Source organism: Cyprinodon variegatus, unplaced genomic scaffold (genome assembly GCF_000732505.1).
Source record: "Cyprinodon variegatus isolate N-32 unplaced genomic scaffold, C_variegatus-1.0 Scaffold855, whole genome shotgun sequence".
NCBI classification, from domain to species: Eukaryota; Metazoa; Chordata; class Actinopteri; order Cyprinodontiformes; family Cyprinodontidae; genus Cyprinodon; species Cyprinodon variegatus.
In genome coordinates, this window is record NW_015151308.1 from 289581 (window position 1) to 316012 (window position 26432).

The 26432-nt window shown below is 39.9% G+C and overlaps 1 protein-coding gene across 1 annotated transcript in view; it reads right to left on the bottom strand.

Moving 5' to 3' along the window:
• Positions 1 to 9754: 9754 nt before the first annotated feature.
• Positions 9755 to 26432, bottom strand: part of LOC107099294 (mannosyl-oligosaccharide 1,2-alpha-mannosidase IB-like) — a 49176-nt gene continuing 32498 nt past the window's right edge. Inside the window, exons 2-3 of the mRNA XM_015397351.1 lie at positions 17251 to 17512; positions 9755 to 9805 (exon numbers count right to left, since the gene is read on the bottom strand). Coding sequence (XP_015252837.1) covers positions 9755 to 9805; positions 17251 to 17512 — 313 coding nt within the window. The remainder of the gene's footprint in view (positions 9806 to 17250; positions 17513 to 26432) is intronic.

Below are 26432 nucleotides of genomic sequence, written 5' to 3' on the forward strand. Positions count from 1 at the left end.
GAAAATCAGGGAGATCTGCGGGAGTTTACGGGGACGAAAATCTCACTTTTCATGCAGTGAGGTCAATTTTTCCAACTCCAGCAGCTGCTGCTTCTGAAGCCAATTGCACGCGTGAGATGCTCAGAACGTCATGATGCTGCTCAAAACGCGCTGCAGGACATTTTGCTGCACCAAGATGCACGTCAACCATTTACTTTGCATGTACACTAGCTGCTTGTGTTCCTTCTGCTGCCTTTGCTGCTTGCAGTGTCAACATAAAATAAAATAAGAGTTTAAGAAATGGAGCCTAACAATTACTGCAGAGTTCCACAAAGAAATACAATTTGATCCTACCATAAAACTCAGACTGAATCCGATTTATTTCTAGCAAAGTGGCATTTCAAACAGTCTCAAATGTGGGATTGTGCAATCACTATTTACCAACTGGTGTCTGCAGAGAGGACAATGGAGGAACCACGATGCACCTGCTGGGATGTTAAGTTTAAATTTCTCATGAATTTTGATCTGTTTTCTATCTGGATACTGATCAAAAACTGGCATGATGCTACTGGCACCATTAGCCAACGTTATGGGAACCCGGCCACTTCCCGGTCCGGCTGAGTAAATATTGCCTCCATAAAAACAGAAGCTTTTTCACTGAAACCCTTTTAAATGATCTGATTTATGAGCATCCAACGGCAAAAGGCTAGTCTAAAGAAAACCACCAGAAAAATAAAGGAGGCTCCTTAAACCAGAGATCGACCGCTGCAGGTTTATTTAAGGCCGATGCCAAATCTTCTGACATCAGCCTAAAAGATTCGTGCAGCAGATTGTTGGAGGCAGATTATTTATTGCCTCTCTTCCTCCATTTACATGATAAAAAATAAATGACCACTACACAAGTTACACAAGAATGAGTTTAAATAATTAATACATCAAAGACAGCATTAGAAATGGAAAGCAGATTGAGGGAGCAGCAAAAAAAAAAAACTTTACTATTGGCCAAAAATACCGGTAGATCAATTTCTACTTAGAACCTATTTTACTTGAGGACACGATAAGAATCTCTTCTTATCCTGGGGGAGTGTCAGCCTAGTGGTTAGAGCTGTGTGCATGTGCTCTGAGAAGGTTGCAAGTACCGATTAATCCACACAGCCTCCACTCTGGGTTCCTGAACAAGACCCTTAACCAGTGGCGACTGGTCGAGTTTTCTCCGGGGGGGGGCTATAAATTAAAAATAGACGTATACCAAAAACCAATCAAACGTATGTTAAGTTATTACATCAGTATATGTATATGAATTGCAGCAACAAAAAACATTATAAAAACACTTCCTTAAAAAAAAACAAAAAAACAATTTCACGTACAAGTTTACTTTTGGTACATAAATCTTGCCCTTCTGAGGCTTTGTGAAAATAAATCTGTGTTTTGCATGGTCCAATATTGTGTCACAAACTAAAAAGAATAATGTACCAGTTTAATACTGGAGAAGATATTAGTCAGCTTTATACTTTAATATATAAAAACTTTATTTTCTGAGAATGTGTATTTAAGAGCAACTATGTAAATTAACAAACATCTAGAAAAAGTTCACTATATTATATTATTTTCCACACTCCACAGGCGCCGCATAATGGCAGCCCAGGAAGCTGCTCCCCCAATGGGATGGATTAAATACAGAGATACATTTCTCCAATGTGAGATCAATAAAGTTCCATTATTATTATTACTATTATTCACAAACTGATCAAAAACTGATACGACACAGTGATTATGTATCAAACTAAAATTAAGTCAACATTTTCCACTGGTCATCAGGGGAACGTTAAGGCTGGTACCCAGTCTTCTTCTTAGGAGTGGACAATACTGTAAATTTACAGAAAAAATTTAACTGTAAAAAGCTTGGATAAAATGGGAGATTTGACATACTTTAATGCTGCTTTCCCACTGGCCCCCCCAAAAAATAGATCAATCTGCTAACAACGGCGTTTATGGCAGTATGAGCAGCTCACGGACCAGTGTGGACCCGTGTTGAACAACTCGGCAAGCAACACGGATTAATATCACCTTCAAACAGCTCGGCTCCAATTACTATACAGTGGGGACATAAGACTTGGGTCGACACTGTAATTTACCTGACACCATTGAGTGCAAGATATAGCCCCAATCGAGTGATTTAACAAGCCAAAAAAACTCTGCGTACATTCGATAAACATGCCGCAGCACTGGTTAGAGGGAACCAAACAGAGAAAAGAGCAAAACAACAAGGACCACTTACTACACCCTGGCTCCCCTCCATGTTGCTCTCCATTGTTTACTTTCCTGATTCCTGTCATACTGGTGATCTCATCAACGCTAACCCACCATGAATGGTGTCAATAGACGCAGTGGGGGGGACAGAGGTCAGACAGATTGCCAGTGGGGGCCAGATCCAGCTCTTATTTGCCAATAGGAAGGGAGCCAAATGCAGATTGTTATCAAGTCGACCTGTAGTCCTCAGGAGATGGCAGCTCACGGTGAGCCTGGTTCTGCTGCAGGTTTCTTCCTGTTAAAACCAGTTTTTCCTCTGCACTAGCATTATAAACATGCATGGTGTGAGGGATTGCCTTGGAGTCAATGAGTTGATGCAGTTAGCTGGTTTTCCTTAGATGGAAAACTAAGAACCAATCGGACTGTATGACCTGGTTGAATGATCTGTAAAATGCCTTAAGAGGACATTTGTTGTGATTTGGCACTATATAAAAAAAACTGAATTGAACTGAATTGAAAATAAAGGTATGGATTTAAGCTTAGATGGTTTTAATGCTTTACTTTTATTAAAGTGCCTTAGCTAGATGACCATCACGCACCTTTTGATTGCTTTTATATTCCTCTGCACACAGAAATAAAGGAATCAAATTGAGGTCTTGAAAAAAAAAAGCACCCACCTGAAAAGAGCGATTACCATCAGCATTATTTCCCTGAAGGTTTTCTCCTGTCTAAGACTTTCCTCAAACAAATTAACAACATAGTGTCTAGAGAATCAATAAACTCTGATAATGTTGTCCTTTGATATCCCTGGTACATTACACCCAACAGAGGAAATATATACCATCCATCACAGGTTCCCCGTTTCTCTGCAGTGCCTCTTTAACAAACCATCATGGCTGCAGATTTCAAGAGACGACTTATTTTCCTTTACCTTCGTTGATAAACCTTTCTGTGTATGTTGGAGTAGTTTTTCTACTAAATTATGAGCAATAAAACACATTTTTCAACAGCTCCAGGAGCAGAAATCTGTACAGCTGAACCATTTTCCATAAAAATAACAGTGAAAAGGCATTGCAACGGATCCAAAAACACATTCTGTGATTATTCTCCAAGGAGAGAGAAATCCCCTCGGTTACAGTCGAGTCTTTTTATTGCCTTAATAGCAGAGAGAGGAAGCCAACGTGGAGATGAAGCTGTTATACCGAGGCAGAAGCCCAGAGGGGCAGAGAGCCACTGAAGGGTGAGTCCGTCTTCTGCCAGCTACAATGTCTTTCTCTCTCAATCACCAGAGCTCTAATAGGTGAAGCTCATTAGGTCTGTCCTGTACTAACGACATTCAGGATTCTCCAACTTCTACACCGCAGAAAGGATTAAGTAACAGCAGACCAGTGGAAGACAACTCGCCTCTCACTTTCTTTCAGCTCTAATAACGATATAAATAGTTCGGAACGAGGTCCAAGGCAAGTTCTCTAAAAACAGTTGGACTCATCAAGGTAACACCTTACAAAAAAACTACTTTAAATTTGAGAATTTCAACAGCCAAGAAATCACAGATCAGGTCTAACACTCCTCAATGGAAGCCGTTACTGACTGGAAAAAACTCCAAAAGCTACTGGTGGCATTACTGACGTGTTTCACATTGCAGTCAGAGGTATTTATAAGGATGGTACTTTCTAAGAAAGACTTTAGAGGAGTGTAGTCCAACAGTTTTCTGGGTATCAGAGTCTTAGAAATAAGAAAAAATCAAAAGAGATTAAATAAATAAAAGAGTGTTTGTCTAAGGACATGATGCCCATCAGGGCTCGATGTAAACCTTAGCTCAATCTTAGTAGTTTTTACTGTTGGGAGAGTTCAAATTTCATTGCATTTGCCGGCCGGGCAAGTGCAATGACGCAAAAAAAAAAAAAAAATTATTTATCACTCAAAATTACTTTAAAATCACTGACATTCGATGAAAGCGACCCTGAAGCGTTGCCGGGGCCATTTTTATTGTTTTGTACACATTCTCGCGTGATTTGAAAAAGCCGGGGGATTTTCCCCCAGATGGCGTGATTTTTGTCCTCTTAAAAAAAAAACATGTTTCATTGATATATATACAAAATGAATATTAGGAACTATATCTATCAAACATTATACTGGGCAAGTAAAAATTATTTCTGGGCAAATGAAATGTGAAAGTCACTTGCTTTCTTAATTAGTGCATTTATTAATTACTCCAGTGATTGATAAATTAAGACTTTACTTTAGCCCTATATTTCCAACAATATAAAAATTATGGCATACTAAATGGGCTATGATTAAACTGGAAGATCCAGAACACAAGTCTCCCTTATCAGCCCACCACAAGTTTATTCTCCACCTGTGGGAAACACAATATGGAGGGATTTTTGCTCTGATATAGTTTTTCTCACTTCAAGCCCTATACAGTGTAGCTGCTAACAGTGCAGTGAAGAGAACGTGATCTGTAAAACGCAATAGGCTCTATGTGCAACTCCACTACTTCCTGAACTTAAAGCAGCTAATTTATTTCATGTCTTTCATTAGCAGCTAAACTTATGAATCCAGGTGTGTCTGGTCATTGTCGTCATGGTTGAGTGAAAATAATTTTATTCATAAAAGCCAATCTGATATTAAACACTTTTATCGTTAATATCACGGGGTTTCCTCGTACTCTACATTCCAACTTGGTGGGTCGACTTCTTCCCTGTCGCCAAATCCGTGCAAGTGATAAAAACACTCTTATTTTCTACTCTTAGTTATTGTGATGCTGAATATAAACTGATTTCTGAAGATGGGCGTTCTCAAGGCTCTTGACAAAATTAACTAGAGAGGAATTTATGAGCCTTGAAAGGATTAAATGAGGGGGATCATTCTTAGTGTTCCTCAGAAAAACAGAGGAGGAGGAGGATAATGAGGATGAGGATGATGATGATTGCACATGTTTCATAAAGGAGGAACATAAATTAACTCACAGCAGAAAAGATTAAAAAGTCCAAACAGCTGGAAGAGAAACAGTTAAAGGAAAAGTGAATCAAAGAAATAGTGATAGACGACAATGTAGCCTCATATACATGGACAGACCTGGCGTGAATAATGTTTAAGGCCGTCAGTGGAACATGGTTAGGAATATAAAACTGACTGATGAATGTTGAGGCTGAAGACAGGGACGTTTATATCTCTTTCTTGCAGATATCCCTCATTTTTAATCGGAAATCACTGTCTGGGAGAGCGGTACCTTTCAAACCGGCAGAAAGGGGACTCCTTTGGTCATTGATTTATCTGGACTTTGCAGCCACAGTCCACGGCTCTGCAGGGACGCAGCACATGCTCCAGCGCCGGCCGCAGATCTGTAATCGCTGCCTTTTTCACTGAAGTCACAGCTGAGCGAATGGTGAGCCAAATCGACAGGCAGCTCCAGGGAGCTCAAACATTGCCCCCACCCCCACTCGATGAGCCAACTAGGATCATTAATGGACTTTTTTCATTCCTCTGCAGCGATTATGCGCCGCAATTAGCTGTAATCACCGACCAATTCTGGGAAGGCTGAAAAACTTTCCTAAGAAAGTCTCACTCAGGTTGTCTGTAAAGGTTAAAATGCTTCATCTGAATTCATGTCATAAAAAGAGGCCTTTATATATTAAATTAAATCTAACTGGGATTGGGATATCTCAAAAGAGCATGTTTTATAAATACTAACCGTTGAAGTGAAGAGATGCCCTGTCTGCGTGGATCGAAAGTGTTTCTCAAAGGAATCCTTCATGTCACAAGTCTTTGCCAGAGTTTCTAGCGTATTTGAAAAAGGCTTCAATGTCAAATCTTTCTGTTAGCTGCCTCTGGCCAATCATAAATTACCAGTGGAGTCCGTCAAGTCCTGCAAATTAGGCTGGGGCCGTCCAATCAAAGAGGGCGTCTAGTTGAATTCAAATAGGTTGATGCGGAGTGCTTCTTTTAAATGAGTTTAGGAGGAAGGTCAGAAGAAGCAGATTGTTTAAAAAAAGAAGACTAAAAGATATTACCTGATGTACCAAGCTCCACTATCTTAAGTTATAATTTATTTGCAATATTTTAGAAATCCCAGAGCTTAAGCAAGCTGGGAGATTTATTTTTTATAAGCGTACTGGGGGAAGGAGCGCTTTTTTTGTATGCTACACCTATTAACAGGGTCAATCGGCGCGACAGTGTCGTCAAATGTTGGAGTTTGCCCTAAAATCGAAGGCTTGACGTTTTAAGTATCATTGTGTGTTTCAGTGTCGTTGGGCAAGACACTTGCGCTGCATTGTCTTCTGATGGTGGTCAGAGAGGCTGGTGGCACCAGTGTACGGCAGCCTCGCTTCTGTCAGTGAGCCCCAGGGCAGCTGTGGCTACAATGTAGTTTGCCACTGTCAGTGTGTGAGAGAAAGACTGAATGTAGTGTAAAGCGTTTTGGTCAAGTCTCCTGACTTGAAAAAGCGCTATTAGTAAAAACCATTTACCAATACAGCAACATCAGTATTGATTACACCTGTTTTACCATCTCTACAATAATTTTACAACCATGCACGTCTTGACTAAGAAGTCGTCCACTTTGCCCAAAATTTGCAATGTCTGAGTCTGTGAACCTGCTCTGGAACAGACACCACCCCCACAGCACCATCATTTAAAGTATAGAAGGGATGATTAGCTGCAGCTTAATGGCTCCACAGCAGACCCAAATGTTAAAGTAATTAATTAAACTACGTGCTACCATCCATCCATTTTCTTCCGCTTATCCGGGGCCGGGTCGCGGAGGCAGCAGTCTAAGCGAAGATGCCCAGACTTCCCAATCCACTCACTTCCTTCAGCTGCACTGGGGGCTCAGAGACATGGTCCCTCCAGTGTGTCCCGGGCCTTCCACGAGGCCTCCTCTCAATGGGACATGCCTGTAACACCTCCCGAAGGAGGCAACCAGGAGGCATCCGAAACAGATGCCCGAGCCACCTCAGCTCCTTTCAACGTGGAGAAGCAACAACTCATCTCTGAGCTCCTCCCGGATAACTGAGCTTCTCACCCGATCTTGAAGGGTGCGTCCTGCCATCCTGCGAAGGAAACTCATTTCGGGCACTTGTATTGGTGATCTTGTCCTTCCAGTCATTACCCTCATGACCACAGGTAAGGGTGGGAACATAGATCGGTCCGTAAATCTTGGTCCTTGGACAGTCCGATACAGAGACCGGATCACTGCTGCCCCGATCCGTCTATCGATCTCACTTATTTTTTAACTGAATGTCTCTGGGTCAGTCTGATATGAACTAAGTACTTAAAGTGTATTATTTTGTTAAGTGTTGAGGTAGTGTAACATTCCAAATAAGTAAAAAAAAACAAAAAAAAAAACAACTTAACTTCAATAAGAGAGCACCTGTGAAGATTTTGACGGTAAGACCCCATTGGCTGAGTAGTTGACAGGGGGCGTGGCTATCACTACAATGAGGTTCCCGTTAGATTTAAAGAGTGTTCAATGTTGCAACAGTGGAAATTATTACTAAATGATGCTTAACAATTGCAGCACTGTTTAATGAATTATTTCCATCCTAAAGCTTGAATGGCATCATGATACAAAAAATACAAGAATGCTAATAAATCCAATTGACATGTATGAACATGTGAAAGTAGGAAATGTACTGATTGCAGAATAAAACAGTACATTTATATTCTAATATTCATGTTATCTTAACAAAAATAATACATGTACATATTTGGATTTTAAATAGTCTGAGCTACTAAACTTAAATGTTTTAAGGCCATCTGTTTGCTGAAATCATTTCAGTTCAACTTATTAAGTTTTAGAGCGACCAAAAGTGGTGAAAACATGTATTTTCCCAAGGTGAGGCTCAAAATGACTCTAGATGCTCCCATCACTGTGCATTTTACACAGCAGATCAGCAAGCAGAACCAATTCAGACCATCAACGTCAACTCAGGTCCTGCCATAAATATTTATCATTTTAACCAGATTTTATAGATAAATTACTGTGAAACACCAAAAAGCCAGCACTAATGATACAGTTTGCATACATTGAAGGAATGATGGAAAATTTCCTAAAGTCAAAATCTGTTTGTTACCATTTACAACCTTTAAATTAACTTGAGTTTATTCTATTTATTACCTTTAACTAACCCTGTATATCATCTTTTTTTCCTCCTTTCTCTGTTGATCCTTTCTCCATGTTGGAGGTGATGTTCATTGCTCCTATGATCAGACTGACCCAGAGACGTTGCTCTGATCCACCTGCAGCCATGCTGCAGTATGAGTGGCAAAACACTGATGTAGAGCTAACTTAGCTAATTATTCATTACACTTTACTTCACTTTACATGTAGGCTGTTGCAATAGCAATACATTTTTATTGAAGAAATAATAAGTTCGTATAATATAATAAGTTCAGATTTAACCTTTACAAAGAGGAATGACAATCTGCTAAAAACACCATCTATAGATCTGAGGTCAATGAGAGGAGGTGAAAATTTGGATCATCTTCAGTCTCCATCATTGGATCCTAACAGGGCGTTTGATGTGTTTTGTAAGAAAAGAGAAACGTGACACACGTCATCCCGTATTATCATCTGTCATAAATCAGACCTGGAAGGATTTTATCATTGGTGTGATTTAGATTTGAGTTATGGGTCATATCCTAAACCTCTGGATTAATGAAACAACAGAAAGTTGTTTTCAAAAATAGTTTTGTTTAACTATCCAACAAAAGAGACTATTTTTCAAAAGGCTTGAGTTCACAGATTCCAACCGAACCATTTACTTCTGGCAGCCTGGTGTGTTTTATTGCTTGCTGTGGCTTTTAGAGAAAGCTCTTCCCTAAAAACCCGTAAAATGAGCGTAATTTATTCACTCATAAGGGGTAAGTGAGACAAGCGGTGCTTTCAGAGGGCCGTTTCTGTTGTTTTTTTTCACAGCACACCTGCAATTTGGGTTTTCCAACCAATCAGACGTTTCCTAAATTGAATCTGATTTCTACACAGCTGCACAATAAAAGGGGCGACGAAACCCAAGGCTGTAAGCTCTGTTTCCCATCAGCTTCGCCATAACACAGCTGCTCTAAAGAGCCGCTAAAAGTCTGCTGCCATAAAACATCAACAAGCAACCTGTGATACTCGAGACAAAAGCAGTTAGCAGTTCCACATTCAGAAGCCAAATATTTCCCCATCAGTGCCAAACAGAGGAGAACGAGGTCAGCAGATTTAGAGGAGTGTCCATTTCTAAAAAGCTCCGACTGATCGACTCCTTCCTATGGTCGTTTGTTTTCTTTTTCAACGTCTCCCATTTCTCCACCTGAACCATCACATTTAGACCTTAAACCTTAAAGCTTTGGGCCAACATTAGATGCCCAAACAGTCCCGACCAGCCTAATCATGGACCCCAACAGTCTCCTAAAGTTGTGCTTTGGTATGCAGCACCAATATGTTAGCGGCAAGTCCTTCAACGTGTGAGGAAGGTGCTTATTCTAACAGACGCTCGGTCAGATGGAGATCTGGGGCTTTGGAGGCCAAACATGCTCTTCAGAACCTTCCTGAACCTTTAATGATGAGGACGGACTCCGCCATCACTGCCTTTATAGGGGAAAATGGTCTTTAATGCTTATGAACACAGTAATTGCCAAAGAAGTATCTGTTTCTTTTGTCCACAAGATACAAAATGAGATATTGTTTTAATTGTTAATTGTTTTGTTATAATTAATTCAATTCAGTTTATTCATATAGCGCCAATTCACAACACATCATCTCAAGCATATCATAGTCAAATTATGTTTTTATTGATAACAGTAGGTTATTTCTGAGCTATTTCTCCAGTTTGTCGACAGCTGTTTGTTAAAAATTATGACGTTACTGACAAAGCTTGGATTAAAAGGAGTTTTAATTCTACTTTACAAAAAGAAAAACATAGATGAATATATTTGTATCACCGTTTAATTTAAAAAAAATGAAGATATTTTTGGTCCTTTTCAACCTGCTCTAGCAAACATAACTATGGGAGCTAATTTCCCTAAGAAAGCTAAATAGATAACTGCCACATAGTACACACAATTATGAGATATAAAATCATAATATGAAATTCTGTCAGAATATTGATTTTTAAAGTCATAATAATGAGACTCAAAGTCAAAAGGAGATTAAAAAAAAAGTCATGATGTTGACTTTTATAGTCATAATTATGAAATGTCATAATACATGTATTAAATGTGAAGTTAGGTTTGAACCCCAGTCGTCCTCAACAGATGGCCGCTCACACTGAGCCTGGTTCTGCTGGAGGTTTTCTTCCTGTTAAAAGGGAGTTTTTCCTCTCCACTGTCACTATAAGCATGCTTAGTGTGAGGGATGCCCTTCGAGTCAATGCAATCAGCGGGTTTTCCTTATACCCCTTTCCCACTGGCCAAATAGCCGGTTTAAACCAGAGAACAATCTGCTTTTAGTGGCAGTGGGAATGGCTGACTGACCCGTGTCGACCAAGGTCAAAAAACTCGGCAAGTGTCCAGTGTTAAAATCGCCTCGGCTCTGATCGGCCGGCTGTGGGAACACCAGAGTTGGGTCGACCTGCTAATTTAAGTGACACCATTGAGCGTGACATATAGACGCCAATACACCGTGCCAGTCGCATCTGATCTAACAAGCTCAAAGAACTTTGTATTTGATGAACATGGCGCAGCTCTAGTAAATGGGAATCTAATGCACAAAGGGAAAAAAGTACGGATACTAAGCCCTGGCTTCGTTCCATGTTGCTCTCCACTGTTTACTTTCCTGATTTCTGTCCGCTGGTGACATCATCAAGACTAACCCAGCGTGATGGTGTTATCAGACATGCAAAAGTGGGGGGGACAGAGGCCATGCAGCTTGCCAAAGGGGGGTCAGACCGTTAATTGTTAGCGTTTGAAAGACTTGGGTTAACTCAATAACTTTAGTGAGAAAAGAGGCTTTAGATAGAAAACTTTTAACCAAACCAACTATTTGATCTGGTTGAATTGTCTTTGTAAACTGCCTTCAGATGACATGTGTTGTGAAATGCTGCTATATAAATAAACTGAACTGATTAATGAGGTTCAGTCATAAATTTGAGTTAATTATGAATTTATAAGTCAAAATCATGACTTGGGCCCCTTTGCGGATTAACAAGGTTCTGCTACTGGGTATTCCTGCACTTCTCTATCAGAACAAGAACAAACTATTTTAGCTTTTTGAGCTGCAGCTATTTGCTTGACTGAACGGCATAAACCGGCCTTCACTCCCGTTTTCCTGTTTTACGCCTTCGGCATTCGAACAGTTCCTTCCGTTCTTGCTTAAATCCAGGAATGCCTCAAAGAGCTGCGGTATGCTCACACAATTTGAATATTTACACTGCCCTTATTTAGGACTTCTGGCTTATTTACCTGTTGGACTAAACTGCTCAATTGCTGCCAAATACAAAGGATAAAATAAATATGATCAAAGTTGTGAAGCTAGCCTGTCAGTGTATGTGTCATTCTGCTCTAACAATGTTAGCTGTAAAAAAAATATTTTAGAGCCTGATTACATCACAGACATCCAATAGAGGATCTTCAGGCTGTTAAACAGAAGAAAGTGCAGAACCGGAGCTGTTTGGAAAAGCATCAATAAACAAATAAAAAATAAAGAGAAAGGTGGTTTAAAATAATTTAAAGAAAAGCAGGGTCACTGTCAGAGAGAAGGTTGTTATGTCTGCACAGAATTCAGATCAGGATATTTTTAATCAATCATGTTATTATTATCTTCTGTTATTCTTGTACCACATTTTCTGGCAAAGATCTTTAGACGTTTCTAGTTAGACTCAAATATAACAAACATCAAAACTCCAATTCAACAGCTTGGAGCCACTGTTTCACACTGCGACAGGTTAATTGGCCTGGTAGCACCATTAATTACATAAACACATTTATTCCAACTATTCTCATGCAGAAGCCAGTCGGTCACAAAGGAAACAACAGAAAAGCAGAGCTTAAAAAAATAGTTTTGAATTTTGCTCTCCTGAATGCTCGATGAAAAATGCATCTGAAGGGAACAAAAGCAACATTTCTGCAGAAAGGGCTTGAATAAAGCAGCAGGAGTTCTCAGATGGATTTGGCTAATGGCCCCGACTGCTGCATGTTTAGTTGGGCAGTTCACATTGAACATATAAAAAAAAAGGCATGAACAACATGAACACATGTGAGGACTGACCAAAATGTAACCAATAATTACCACTAAGATACGACAGGGCGATGATAACTGTATTGAGATTTGTTGGTGAAAAGTTTCAGGTCATAGTGATTCCATTATGGCTAACAAATGAAGCTAAACGACCCCCATTCCTAAGGAATGGACCCCTTCGTCTGTTTCAATTTACATGTTTTCAAAACAAATACAAGGCTTTGTTGGGCTACTGTATAAAACTCGAACGCAACGCTAGTCCGGACATTTTGAATTGAAAAAGCTTCCTGGATGGTAAGCGAAACATCTTCAAACTTGGAAAAAGTGATTTGTATTCTATTTTTTTTATTTTTTTTTAGTTTTAACAGCACTAGTGACTTGTTTTTCTAACAATAGGCTTAGAGGAAAGGGGGTATGAGAGAGGGGAAGAGACATGCGACAAAGGACCACAAGTCGGATTTGAATTCGGGTCGTTCACGTCGAGGACTGAGGCCTCCGTACATGAGTCGTGGCGCACGAACCACTGCGTCACCTGCCTGCCACTTTTATTTTCTTTTTTTGGAATGCGTTGAGATTTGTAATATATCTCATGTCTAAAACAATAATATGGTGGCTGCTAGCACATAGAAACCATCCTTCAACCAACCATCAACTGGAAGCTCTGCTTTGCTAAGCTCTGAACATAATTGAAACTGATTTGACCTCCTGAACAGACAGAAAACCATGTTAGATGATGTTGTGGTGTTTAGAGTTTATTGAGAATCAATGGGGATAGGAACACCCGCCACCTGTTTCTCCAGAGGCTTATGTAGTTCCGACTTAAGCCGGGCATACACTCTAAGATTTTTTTGCCCTTTTCAGGTCGATTCTCTAGTCGTGCTAGAATATTTTCGATAGGGCCGACTTTAGGCCCGATCGAACATTCCTGCATAGTGTAGTATACAAGGGGTAACGAGGGGCGATTAGCCTCTCACGACCAACTCCCAATAAGAAATCGTGAGGTCGGGAGAAAGTCAGACATCTTTGAAATTCAGTCGGCCGCCATGAGGTGTTTGTGGACTAAAATCCTGCTGTTGAGCAGAGCTAGGAGTGGATTTACCAGAACCTCGAGCACTGTGCATGTGCAAAAAAAAGGAAGTTTTTCTTGTTCCAGATTGATGAGTCCGATCAGAGCCATATCTCGGTGCTCAGTCCTGTGGTTTTTGGACATACAGTGCGAGCAGGTAGATCGCATCAGATCGTCAGGTCGCACATTGTACACTGCAACTTCGTCGTACAGTTTTAATTGTAGCTACGCGCAACAATTGAAAATATCGCACAGTGTATGCCCGGCTTAAGACCGACCCCAGGCCTATTTTAGTCGCGGCAGCAGGTTTTTGGGTCTGGCAGGAAAAGTGGCGGAGTTACAAAGTAGAACATATCTACTTTGGAGGAAACTTTCCATTTTAAAGTACTTTAAAAAACTTAATAAACCAGTTAGTGCTCATTTTTTACACTTTGATTAATCAAGGAAAAAATAAAAAGGTATCAATAAAATACCGTCTCAGTGAAGAGCATCATTAGGTGTTAGTATCAATAAATCCTTAGCATCTCTTGTCACTGTTAGCAGTTGACATTTAAAGGGGAAGTTGACATTGATGTCCTTTTCCACTGGTGTTGGATCAGTCCATATAGAGTGATCAACACCATAAATATGATTTAGCGCTTATTGCTGGGCAATAAAGCCACAAAAATCAAACTATACAGGAAAACAATGAGAGCTGGCTGCGGAATTTTGATTAAACAGACTCAACTTCACTAACAGGTAATAAGTGGGAGTGGGGTCACCAGTAGTAGTGTGAACTTGATTTGCATCATTTTCTAAATGCTCTCATTTTTAGCATAAGCGTTATTAAACAGAACTGTAAAAAGACATTTGTAGATCAAGCGATATGCTAGTTGTATCAGTAGTCCTGCAGATCTTTAGGGAATTCTGCCTCCATTTTATAAAAAAAAATTAATATTTTATCTGTTGTGATTAATGCTTTATTAGTTAAGTTGTTCTTTATTTTTGCACTGAAACTGTTGGGCAATTTTGCACACCCCCCCATCAAAATCGTGACTAATGTTATTGATGCATCAGAAGCCATTCTTTCACTGCAACCTAACTGACATGATTAGGTTTGTTTAACATCTATAAAGATACTCAGATATCGCATTCTTTCCTATCATCCTGCAGCCCAACCCTGGGCTTAGATGATCCAACATCACAACAAACATAAATGATGAGCCAGATGTGAAAACACCTGGAATATTTCTTTTTAGAATGATTGTCAGGAGATCTAAAGATCGTCAGCTTCAACCTAAAGACGGACCGGCTAAAAAAAGCATTTAAATTATCTGTAGGTATAGATTTTATCCAGTTTTTTCTCTACCTCATGGATCCATATTACAAAGCCTACAGAGAACGGAGCAAAAATACCCGTCAGATCTAAGGTTAGTGGATGTTTTAGTTCCATGCTGAGGGAATTACAGCTTTCTGTAAACAAGCGACTTTGATAGAGGATGCTGGATCACCTCTGTGAACCTCTCAGCATCAAAATGCAACCAAGACATAAAGGATGCAAAGCTCGTGTATTCCACTCACACAGACTGTTCTGCAGGGTTATGAGGTTTTCTCCTTGGATTTGTGAGGCAATCAGGAAAGGAGGATTGTGCTGTTGCCCATACAGCTGCCTCATTCTTGCTCATTTGGGGGTGTATGGCATTCTCTCTGCATGGCAATTATGAAAAGGAACAAAAGAGGCTTTTAGAGACAAAGGCGGCTTGGAGAGAACGGGTCTACTCCTCTGCACAGCGAGTGCTCTGACTCCAAGTGCTGTTTCATGAGACACGATATGAGGCAATTATGCAAGCAAACTTGCAGAAAGGGGAGAGGAAGGAGAGCAAAGCAGAGCAGAGGGGCTGATGCCCTGGCACCGTGTCTAAAGAGAACAGCACCAGATAGCACCATCTGCATTCTGCACATGCACTGTCTGTCTGGCCTGCTGCGGCCGTCAGTAGGAGCTGGCTCCGAGTCAGGCAGCGGGCAACAGCAATTATTCCAACACGCAAACTAGAGTCACATGTCCAAGTTAAACTGTCTGAGAAACATGAACGTTATGATCGTCGTTCACACAACAGGTGCCATGAGAAAATCTGCCGCCTTCATTTCTATAAATCTAAAGATGATTGATCTTATTGATCGACTAAAGAATAATTTATAATAGTAATTATAAATTACTATAATTAATCATTCATAATAGTATCGGGCGAGGCCCCGATCCAGCACTAAAATGGTGGCATCGGCGAGTACCAACAAAATGGGCATCGATACCATTTTGAGAGCCTAAAGTTTATTCAACTATTGTCACCCATTCCAGGTAGGCAATAAAAAGTTCTACTGGATTCTGTTTGTATTAGTCTTCTTCCTGCTTCACAAAGGTAGGCAGCAGCTTGACAAAACCATGATGGCAATTATTTTACATCCAAGTAGTATGCAGTTCTTCATATATACACACACAAACATATCAATTTCAAAGAGATGGTATCGGTACGGTATCAGCCGATACTACACAGTCAGACACAGTGTGTATAAGAAAAGAAAAGTCTCAGAAGAGGCAGATATATCCCAGAATGCTTTGCGCGGTGAGCTCTCCTCACACACCATTATGGGCTTTGCTTTCACAGCAACCTGCTGTCGCCATAGGCTGTCGCTATCCGACAGCGGCAACTAATATCAAAGATGGCGCAAGGACCGTGCAGTGGAGGAGGAGTTACGAGAACAACGGAGCAAAAGCAGTGATTATCTAAATGGTCGGTTTAAGCCGGGGATAGACTCCGCGATTTTTTCAATCGTTGCAAGCAGCTACAGCTCACACTGTGTGAGTTCACAAGTGAATGATGTATTTTCTCACACTGTGCGGCACGACGCTCTGATGCGATCTACCTGCTCACACTGTACGTCTAAAAACAACGTCGTACTCAGGTCCGCGGTGAGATGGCGCTACTCGGACTCGTCTATCTGGAAGCCAAACCAGTAGAAGAGGAATATGAAGCTAGCTAGAAAGAAACGCGCTGCTTTGGCAATGTGTGCAATTTTGTGCTGACAGCCCTAAAAAGAAAAGGTGACGACGTATTTGGACAAAGACATGGCTGAGCAAACGTGGCTACTACTACCGTCTGTCAGTTTTACAGAAAGAACGCCATTTCACCCGCACCCCGCCATGCTTCTGTGTTTTCATCTGAGGGTAAGAAGAAAAGGTAGAATCCTTGTTTGCGCACGCCCACTGAGCGATGGGTCAGTGAACGACGGTTGACTGAAAATCAAACATGTTTGTTGTAAAACAATCATGTTCAAAATAAGACGCACAAATGCTTGCATCCAGTAGTATAAGACAATTAGCTAGTCCATCAGTTGAGTGCAAATCTAAATAACAAAAGTGATGAACTGATGCCACCCTGAGATAAAGAAAACCAAGGAGTCCATAACCGAAAGAAATCTACATTTGCCAAAAAGTAAATCTTTATCAGTGCAATGCTATAAATGAATAGCCCGGCCTTAACTGACATCTAAGAAGTTAACATCCCTATGAGATACCCATGAAAACATGCTGACATGCAAAAGGAAAAAACCCAGAAACATCAACCACTTCTTCACTGCTAATTATTCATTTAAATAAATACATTTCCAATGAAGCTTGTAGCTTCAACATAATGAAATGTGCAATAGATTGCATACAGTTTCCTCCCTCACCATTAGGGGGCACATTGATGGAATCAAGCAGGAAGTTTAAATCAAGCCGCACCATCCAGTAACTTCTACGCAGAGATGTTCTTACCTCTCTGATCTTATCCCGCTTTTCTTTGATGTCCGCCTCCAGTGGCTCCCCGTCGCTGACCCCGACCACTTTAGGCATGGGGACAGGGGGTAAGGGTTTAGGGCCTGCTTCCTTCTTCTTTAGATCCTCCAGAACTTTTGCCTTTTCCGTCTGGATCTCAGCCTTGAGCTCCTTATGAGACTTTCGCAACTTCTCTTTGGCCTCCTGCAGTGCTCGCTCGTGGTCGGCACGAATCTTGTTGCGTAGGCTCTCCTCCTCCTCCCTGCAGGAAAAAGGTCAGAAAATCAGAAAAGGGATCAACCAGCTCTGAAGCTAATTTCTCAGAACATATCAGGTCCTGTGGAAAATTAATCCGTTTGCATCAACAGCATGAAACCTTTGGTGCATCAGCTGTGAGAGAGACGCTTCTGCAATTTTCTGTTGTAGAGATGCTCAATGAGAGCAGGTAGCCTGAGGTTTATAACCACTGCAGGGAATGGAGTAAAATGTATCCACTTCCAGTTTAGATCATTATGAATGAAGAAAAAAAAGAAGCCTCCCAGCCTCTTGGGAAGCCAAACCTAAACCTAACTAATCCATAGTTGCATTGACAGGCACAGATGAACCCAATGATGACGGTTGGCACTCCTGCAATGACAGTGAAACATTAGGCTGCACCTCCATGAGGCCAAACGAGCCCCAGGATGTTGACTTTGCTCTGTCCCATGAGGATGTACTCCAGTAATGAAAAACAAACACGGGGAGGGTGTCAGCAGGATGAAGGCCCGGTACGGTTCCTTAAAGGTCACAGAGGAAAGAACGGCTACACTACTCCCTTCGCTGTTGGGTGAATTCAAACTTGCAGCAGCAGTTAGCGCTGATAAACGCTGCGAGATCAGAAGGGAGCTTTTGTCATCATTCATCATATTAAATGAGGATGAACTCCAGCGCCTCCTGTGTTCTGCTATGAATACTGATTTATTTGTCATCCTTGACTTTACTGTGTGGTTTTACTCTTCCCCCTGTAGTTTCTCCTCTCTGCTTTTTACTCCATCGCTATAGCACAGACAAAACCATCCCTTTAACCCAAGTTTTTGCTATATGATGAGGTTTCATTAAATTTCCATAAGTGGAAAATGTTGCAGATTACCTACGCTGCAGGTTCAGAAAGATGTAGAAGTGGATCTACGCTTTTTTGCTAATCTTCTTACTTGTTTTGTTAGAAATATTCCAAAAAGTGCTTCCAATTGTTTTGAGAACTGTAAAGAATATCAATATACACAGATCAATATGTACCGGTTATCTCTCCCAATGCCAAAACAGCAGAAGGCTGCATCAGGAAAAGGCGTCTACAGCCGAGAGAAAGCTGCTCATTTGGCTGCTCAGTCAGCTTAATCTTCACAGAGCTCTGCAACTCATGTGTTGTACAAACTTCCTCTTATTCGCCCCCAGTGCATCTCTTCCAGTGCTGTCATTATTTCTCTGTACCATTATGACAGCGTTCCACTTCCTCACTGTTCCTATACTGCCCCCGTTGGTAACCTTAGGCAATAGTTCAACCCTCTGTGTCCGTGTGACAAATATTTGTTAGTTTTCCTTTCAAACCCAGAGCAGCATCTCTGTTTAGTTTGTGTCTATATCTAATCTAATTGGAAATATTGAAAAAGGTTCAGAGGTGAGTCTGTTAATGACTTTGATTCCCACTCAGGGAAACCTCCCTGTTTGGAGCCGTGGTTTTATAACTCTTCTTTAAAATTTGCCAAAGAAGTTACGATTCGATTCGAATCAAGATGCATAGCGATACTTGAAATATTGCGATGCATCACAATGCATTGCGATATTTTCACTGAACACAGTTAGAAAAAAATACAGCCATTACCAGTGGCTGACTGGATTTATAAAACTTACAATAACAAAATAAGGATAATCACGCCGTTTACATGGCCTCATTGGTCCTTTAAACCAATGAAATCAAAACATTCAAATGTATATTTCCCCTTTTGCAAATTATGTGCTTCATATCAATTTAGTTTTTACCTTCCTTGCTTTAAAAGTCAAAATGCATCCAAAGATCAAAGATGCTTGTGACACAAAGCAGCGGGCGTCAACACATCCGCAGGGACATCTACTGGACTGGAAGTTGTATTCCACTTGTTTTTGGCTGATGTGCGCCAACCATTCATGTATTTTATTTATTCCTTTTTTTAAATTAAGAATAGATAATTGGCGTCAAGAATTGATGCAATAGATCACAAAAATTAGAATGGCGATGCATCATCGTGACGATTATTTTGCACGCCTCTATTTATGATATTTTTAAAGTCTTCAACTGGGTATTTAAATCCAACTACAACTTAATCCAGGTTTAAAATCATCTGTGAAATGAATGTCATTACATGGAACAGCCTGACATTATTTCATAGCTCCATGCAAAAGTGTTTCTGAAAAACATGTTCAGAGCTGCAGAGTAAAGATCTGTGAGGAATGTCACCGAGTGTGTTAAGGGCAAACGCACGTTTTTGTTTTAGTGACCTTCCACACAGGAAACATAGCGGGACCTGAAGACCTGCTGAGGACCATATGGACTCAGCTGGTATAGTCCAGAGAGTGAAAAGTTGAGGCTCTAAAAGAATGAGGAAACATAAGAGATGATGTCTGTGTACACAGGATTATTACTGGCGAATTAATAGTATGGCCGACCACAGCAGGCAGATGTACATTATTAGATAGAACATCCCCCATTAGCACTTTAGCCAGTGACCTGCACAACCAGGTGCCATTACTATGCACTAGGTTATGTAAAAAAAAACTGTGCTATATTCTTTAAGCTGCATCTGTCGTAGAACCTTTATTTCTTATCTGAGTTTATATGTCTTGAATTAAAGGGGAAAAAAATGCAGAGTACAGTCTGCAACAGAAAATAGCTCTGGCCTTATGTAAATTAATATTTGCTCGAGAAAGAGGAATTAGACATAAACACTAGAGGCAAAACTAAAGCTTAACCTGTCCAGCAAAACCAGCTCAAAGCACAATGCTTTAATACTACAATGTCAGAAATCCATAATTGTTCACCCTTCATAAACTCCATTATGGGTGTAAATAATAATTGTTTTGCGTCGATCCAACAGCCGATGATCCGATGCATCGACACGTCCGCAAGAGTACCGATTCATGTTTTGTTTTTTCTCCGGTTTATTTTTATCCATTAGCTTCTGGATGTAGTTCTGACTCCCGTGCTTCGGTGGCGTTAAATCTATTTTGCCCTCCTACTTCACTTCCTTTAGCCTCTACCCTCTTTCCACTTGCAAACACACACTCGTGTAAACACAGAGGCATTATTATTTTTTAGTGAATGAGGTTTTCATAGGCCTAGGTGGAGTACAACTTTGCTACTTCTCTTATTTGCTGTTGTTTCTCAAATAAAATGCATAACGATATCACAGCTTTCATTGATTGAAACAAAGTCTAGCCTATAAGGTAAAAAAAAAAAAAAAGAAAGAAAATTAACCAATCAATCGAATCGTATCGCATCGTAGTGTATTCTTGAGTATAGAAAATAATCGAATCGTCGGATCAGGAAATTGATACTGAATCGAATCGCCATGATGGATGTGATTTACACCCTAAACTCCATTAAAAAATAATAAGAATTGAAATCGTGGTATAATATCAGTTTATTTGGCCTTTATATAAACAGGCAAAAGTAGTAATTTAAGTATTTTATAAAAGCCGCGTAGAACACATTATTTGTGGAATTCATGAACATTAGGTTTCCATTCAAACAGGGCTGCACAATAACAATATTAATATATATCGCAATAAAAATATATTCAATAACTGATTATTTTTTCCTCCAGTGTTTTATTGTCAATACACTTTCACAAGTACAGTGCAATGAAATTCACTCCTTGCATTTAACCCATCCCCTTGGGGGTGTGGGCTGCCATTGTGCAGAGCCTGGGGAGCAATTGGGGGTTAAGGGTCTTTGCTTAGGGACCCAGAGTGGCAGTCTCTGGGAGTAGGTTTCGAACTCACAACCTCAGGATACCAAGCTCTATGCCCTAACCACTAGGCCACCACTACCCATATCGTTTAGACTTTTAGACCCATATCCAACACATTTTTTTTACATTATATTTGTCTGATTCGATCATCTGATTAAAAAAATAAAAAATCATTAACCTTCAAGTACTTGCTAATAGCCATGTAGTTGTGCATGTGTGTTTCCTGGCTTCCACTGTGGTGCTTATTAATATAGTTACTGGCTGTATAAATCCCCGGTTGCTTCACTAGTCCCATCGATTGATCAGTCAGGATAAAACAAAACTATGTTCATTTATGGTCCACAGCCTAGTAAACGATTCGGATCGTCAGTCTCTTTAAGAACAAGAAAATACACGTGCCATAAACACAGGTTCGGTCTGAATACAACACGTAATGTCATGGGAAGTACCTGAGCATCAGTCACAAGTTAAATGACTGCAGACTCTCCTAATAGAGCCTGTGGCCATTAGCTGTAGGCTGCGCTCAGCCGCAGGCTAGTTTTAACCACAAAATGAGTGTGCATGAAAAGATGACCAAAACATCCCTGCAAAAGTCTCCAAGTTTAGCAACTGATGAAAGAGGAAAAGATGCTGCTTGCAGATTGTGTAGAAAGCTTTAAAACTTTAAAATAAAAGAGTAGAACACAAGCTGGTCACCACAGACCAAATGAAGGAAGTCCTGAGATATTACTGGTTTAGTTTTGACTGAGTTTCTAGTCTTCATAAATTTCTGGTTCACTCTAATAAACATTATTCCTGTTTTCAATGTTTCTGGTTAAAAAAAAAAAAAAAGTTTGGGTTCTGTTTTGATTTCACTAGATTCAAAGTGTAAAATAAAAAAAACTTTTACAAGAGAAAAGAATAACGCAAGTTAAGATTAGAGGAGGAGGGAATTAGTGACCAAGATAGAGAGGGAAATTTTAACAGGATTATTTAAATAAAAAAAAGAAGAAGAAAAAACCTCTTTATAGAGGTGGCTACAGCATCAACATCAGTTCATCCAAAGACAGATTGTTAAGAATTGACTGGGGACTTTTAGTTTGTATTTTCAGAAGTAGTTACGAGTTTTTTAGTTAATTTATTTTTGAACATATTCTTAGGTGTGTTTTTCTTCTTGAATATACCAAGAAATCACATAAAAACAAAAAGAGGTCAGTGTCAGAAGATGCAAAAGAAGCAAGAATCCATTAACTAAGAAATGGTTAATTGGAAAGGTTTCACAAATTTGGCTAAATAAAGTCAAAACATACAGGATTCTGTTGTGGCCATTCTAGGAAGTTTTTCTGGGTCTTTTATATTCTTTACATTGATATAGGAACTATGTTGTATTTCCCAAAATTATGAAATAAATCCTTATATAATTTCTGACCAGATCGTCCAGCCCTATATTTAAGTCAAACTGTCTTCCACTTATAGAATTATTGGGATCTAAAAATAATCTGTTTTGTGTTCTTCTGCTGCAGCTCTGACTCCAAGCATAACAGTGACTCCTCTCCTGCATGATGTCCTACCAGTGATATGGATCAATGGCTAGCCTGGCCTGTCAGTCTGGCCAGGCTCAGGCTCTCCAGTCTAAAACAGACCAGACCAATCACAACATAGAAAGTGGGCAACTATGTTTGTAATTACCCATACTGCAAAAGAGCTTCTCTGCCACCATAACGGTGAAGCCGCAGCGTAGCAATGCTTGAACAATGCCCTTTACTATTAAGCAGAATGCATCTTTAAAATTAAAACAGGCTGCGGTAGCAGCGGTAGGTGTGAAATATTTTTTGCATCACAGCTGTTATATGATTGGCTGCTGCTTCAGCTGCTCAGACGCGCTGCTCCTGCTGCTCAAAACGCACTGGAGGACATTTTGCTGCGCCTTGATGCACGTCAACCATTGACTTTGCATGTAAACTAGCTGCTCCTGCTGCCTCTGATGCTTTCGGTGTGAACGTAGCATTAGTTCTAACCGGTTTCAGCTGCCTGTTAAGCCTGGTTTATACTCAGAAACCAGGTCGTCTGCGTGTCGGTCGCAGTTAACGCAGACACTCTGGTTCACCTACCAGAAATTGTAGATGACAGCAGACAGTGCCGCGGATAGTGTCGCAGGGAGGAGAAAAGGAAGCCTCTGATTGGTCAAATCTACATCCGCTCTACATTATGCGTATTTCCTGTTCGGTACCTTACCGGCTTGTTTTGTTTGTATGACCGCCATTGTGGAAAACTAATCGTGAAGTTGGACCAGCTAGAAGAGCGAGGTTCACAAGAACGCTGGGAAACTTTTTCCACCTGGATCCCGCTCTTTTTCCCCTCGCCCCAACTTGTGACTTAAAGTTTTAACACTCAAATGACTCTAAAATGTCATTTAGAGTCATTTAAGTGTTAAAACTTTAAGTCGCAGGAATAACTGAAATACAAGACTCTGCTTAAAAAAGGAGGTGCTCCTTTATGATGTGGTTTTGTTCATTCAGGCTGTGAGGGAGGGGGAGTAATACCTTCAGGAGATAAAAGTACAGCTGAACAGAAAAGCTACTCATGTTTATTTTTCAAGCAAGCGGTGTCCAAAGTCGGGTCTCCAGGGCCACGGTTCGCTCTGCATCAACACATCTGAGTCAAATGATTGGTTCATTACCAGGCCTCTGCAAACCTGAACACATGCTGATGAGGTAATTAAGCCGTTTCAGTCGGCTGTGTTGAAAGAAGGACACTGCTAAGTACCGCAGTTGGACACCCTTGTTTTAAGCCTTTTAACTGTCATGTAACATGTTACAATCTGGAAGTGATGGCAACCTTATGAAATGTCACTCCTAGATTGCCTAGAAAGGGATTCTTAAATCCTGATCCTGAGGATCCACTCTGCTGCAGGTTTCAGGCGTTTTTCCTAACAGGCTTCCTCAGTGCTTCACAGTGAGGGGGAGGCAATACATCCGTTGGAAGGGGGAGTTGGAGCAAAGAAACATCTAAACCGTGAAGGACAGTGGGCCTACAGTAAGCTGCATAATGGATTGATTTGCATTCATCATCTCAGCATCAATGTGTGCAATGCTGCAAATGTAACAGTGATGTTTGCAAATTCTGTAAGCTGCTGATATTTTTTTTTTGTCCATTTTATGTACTTTATGAATACGTTTAGTTGCAAAGATTGTTAACTTCAAAAACAACATTAAGACATCATGATGCAGTGGGAATAAAAAGAAACAATTCAAGCAAACTTTGCTGAATGGTGAGAATATTCCCCTTTGGAAGGAATTGAACTGAATCAATTATATTTTCCTGATATATTGCAGTGATTCTGAAGAAGGTTTAGAAAGGCAATTCTAATGATTTTTGTTTGTTTTTCAACATGTTGCTTTACATTTTCTGTTCTGCTGGTTTCAGTGAGAAACAAGAAGAAAAAAATTGGTGTAAATCTGTCTTTGTCAAATGCAAAACTTTAAATAAACCAAAGATCTATACTGTTTGATTTTCTCTCTTCCTTTTTCTTCTTTTCTAAGTCTGACCAGTGGGTTTAGACTTTGCCAGATAGCACTATTCATAGTTATTATTTTAGACTTTTTAAATCTAACAGAATGACAAAGGTCACTTTTAAATGTCAATACTCTCACGAGTTGCAATATAAATGGTAATCATGAAGCTCGTAGGAGGATGTACGCAGGTATCTGCAGCATCCACGGCAAACTGAATGAATGAGATTAAAACTGGAATTGCTTAAGGAAACTATTCAAGGTAATTTTTTTCCATAATATCAAACCTGTGGTGGATTTTGTTATGCTTTAATGGCTTTCCTTTAAATAAATTCTCTATAAATGTGTTATTCTTCTAAAGCTAGAATATAATCCTTTTCTAGAAAATCTTAAGTTCTATATGAAATGATGAAAATAAAGTATTACCCTTTTAAACATTTTCCTGGTTATTCTTACCCTGCGTTGCTATTTACTATGATTTAAATTCAATGACGTTTAAATTAATTCCTTTTAGTGATGCATCATGAACAGAAATATTAACCAGTTTTATCCTCTTCTTTTTAAAGAATCATTTTCACCTGAATCATTATTATAATTAGCAATAATGAAAATAAGGAAAAAATATTTTAATTCATAAATAAAAAAGAAAATAGAAAAAAATAAAGAAGAGGATCAGGGAGGGGGTCATAGTCCGTAGTGTGAGGTTGTGAGAGGTACGCTGCTTTGATGAAACAAGGGGAAACAGATTCGTGTTTGACGCGAGGCTGCAGCTGTGGATGCTCACACCAAATGACGCCTCGGTGTTCACATCAATCAGGCACTCAGTGGAGGTTTCAAAGAGACGCAGCAACAGACAGCAGGGAGAGCGTGTAGCCTATAGTGATTGGGGACGTGGAAACGTGCTCACCAACGTGTCCGTCGTGCAGGATTGCCTCCTGTAGTTTTTTTGTTATGTGCTTTCTTTTATCTAAAAAAAAATATTGCTCAAACTGTATGCAAATCTAAATAAAAAATCTATTTGAAGAAACGAAGATTACAGATAAACATTACAGGAAGGCAACAAAGGAAAACTTCCGGTTTTAATCACATATTCAAACCTTTATCTCTGTGTAACTACGCTTCAAGCTCAGTACTTAGTTTCCCTTCAAGTGCATTAATGGCCTTTATGCCTTCCATACCGAATTTGTGATCAAAATTGTTGCTCATCAGGAAGGATGCGTCACCCTGCATTAAAATGTCTAATGTCTCTAATCTGCACTGAATATCTGTCCATTAAGTCGAACCGTAAAGCCAGCGGGAAACAAAGCAATAGTCATTTGTAGAACCAACAGCTAAACATAAAAATACAATAAAAATCAGGGAAAGATGTTTTCAGACGATTTGTTTCTTTGCTAAAATTATTTCCTTCTCCCTGCTTGTATTCGTTCAGATTTATGGCAGCCACATTTCTGCTTGTAGTACTTTAACAACCAGCATCTATTCTATAGTTTTAAATAAACTATGCATACCATTCTAATGATTTAAAGAATAGACATTTTCCTTCCTTCCTTCATTCAAATAACATGAACTTAAAAAGTAGAGGTGTTATCTATCGAGATACTGGATAAAATAAAACATGTTTCTTAATACATACATGACAACTTTATGTAAGAAATAAACTATATGCATTGGAGCATGACAGTAGCTCTTTGAGGTACCTATTGGTGCA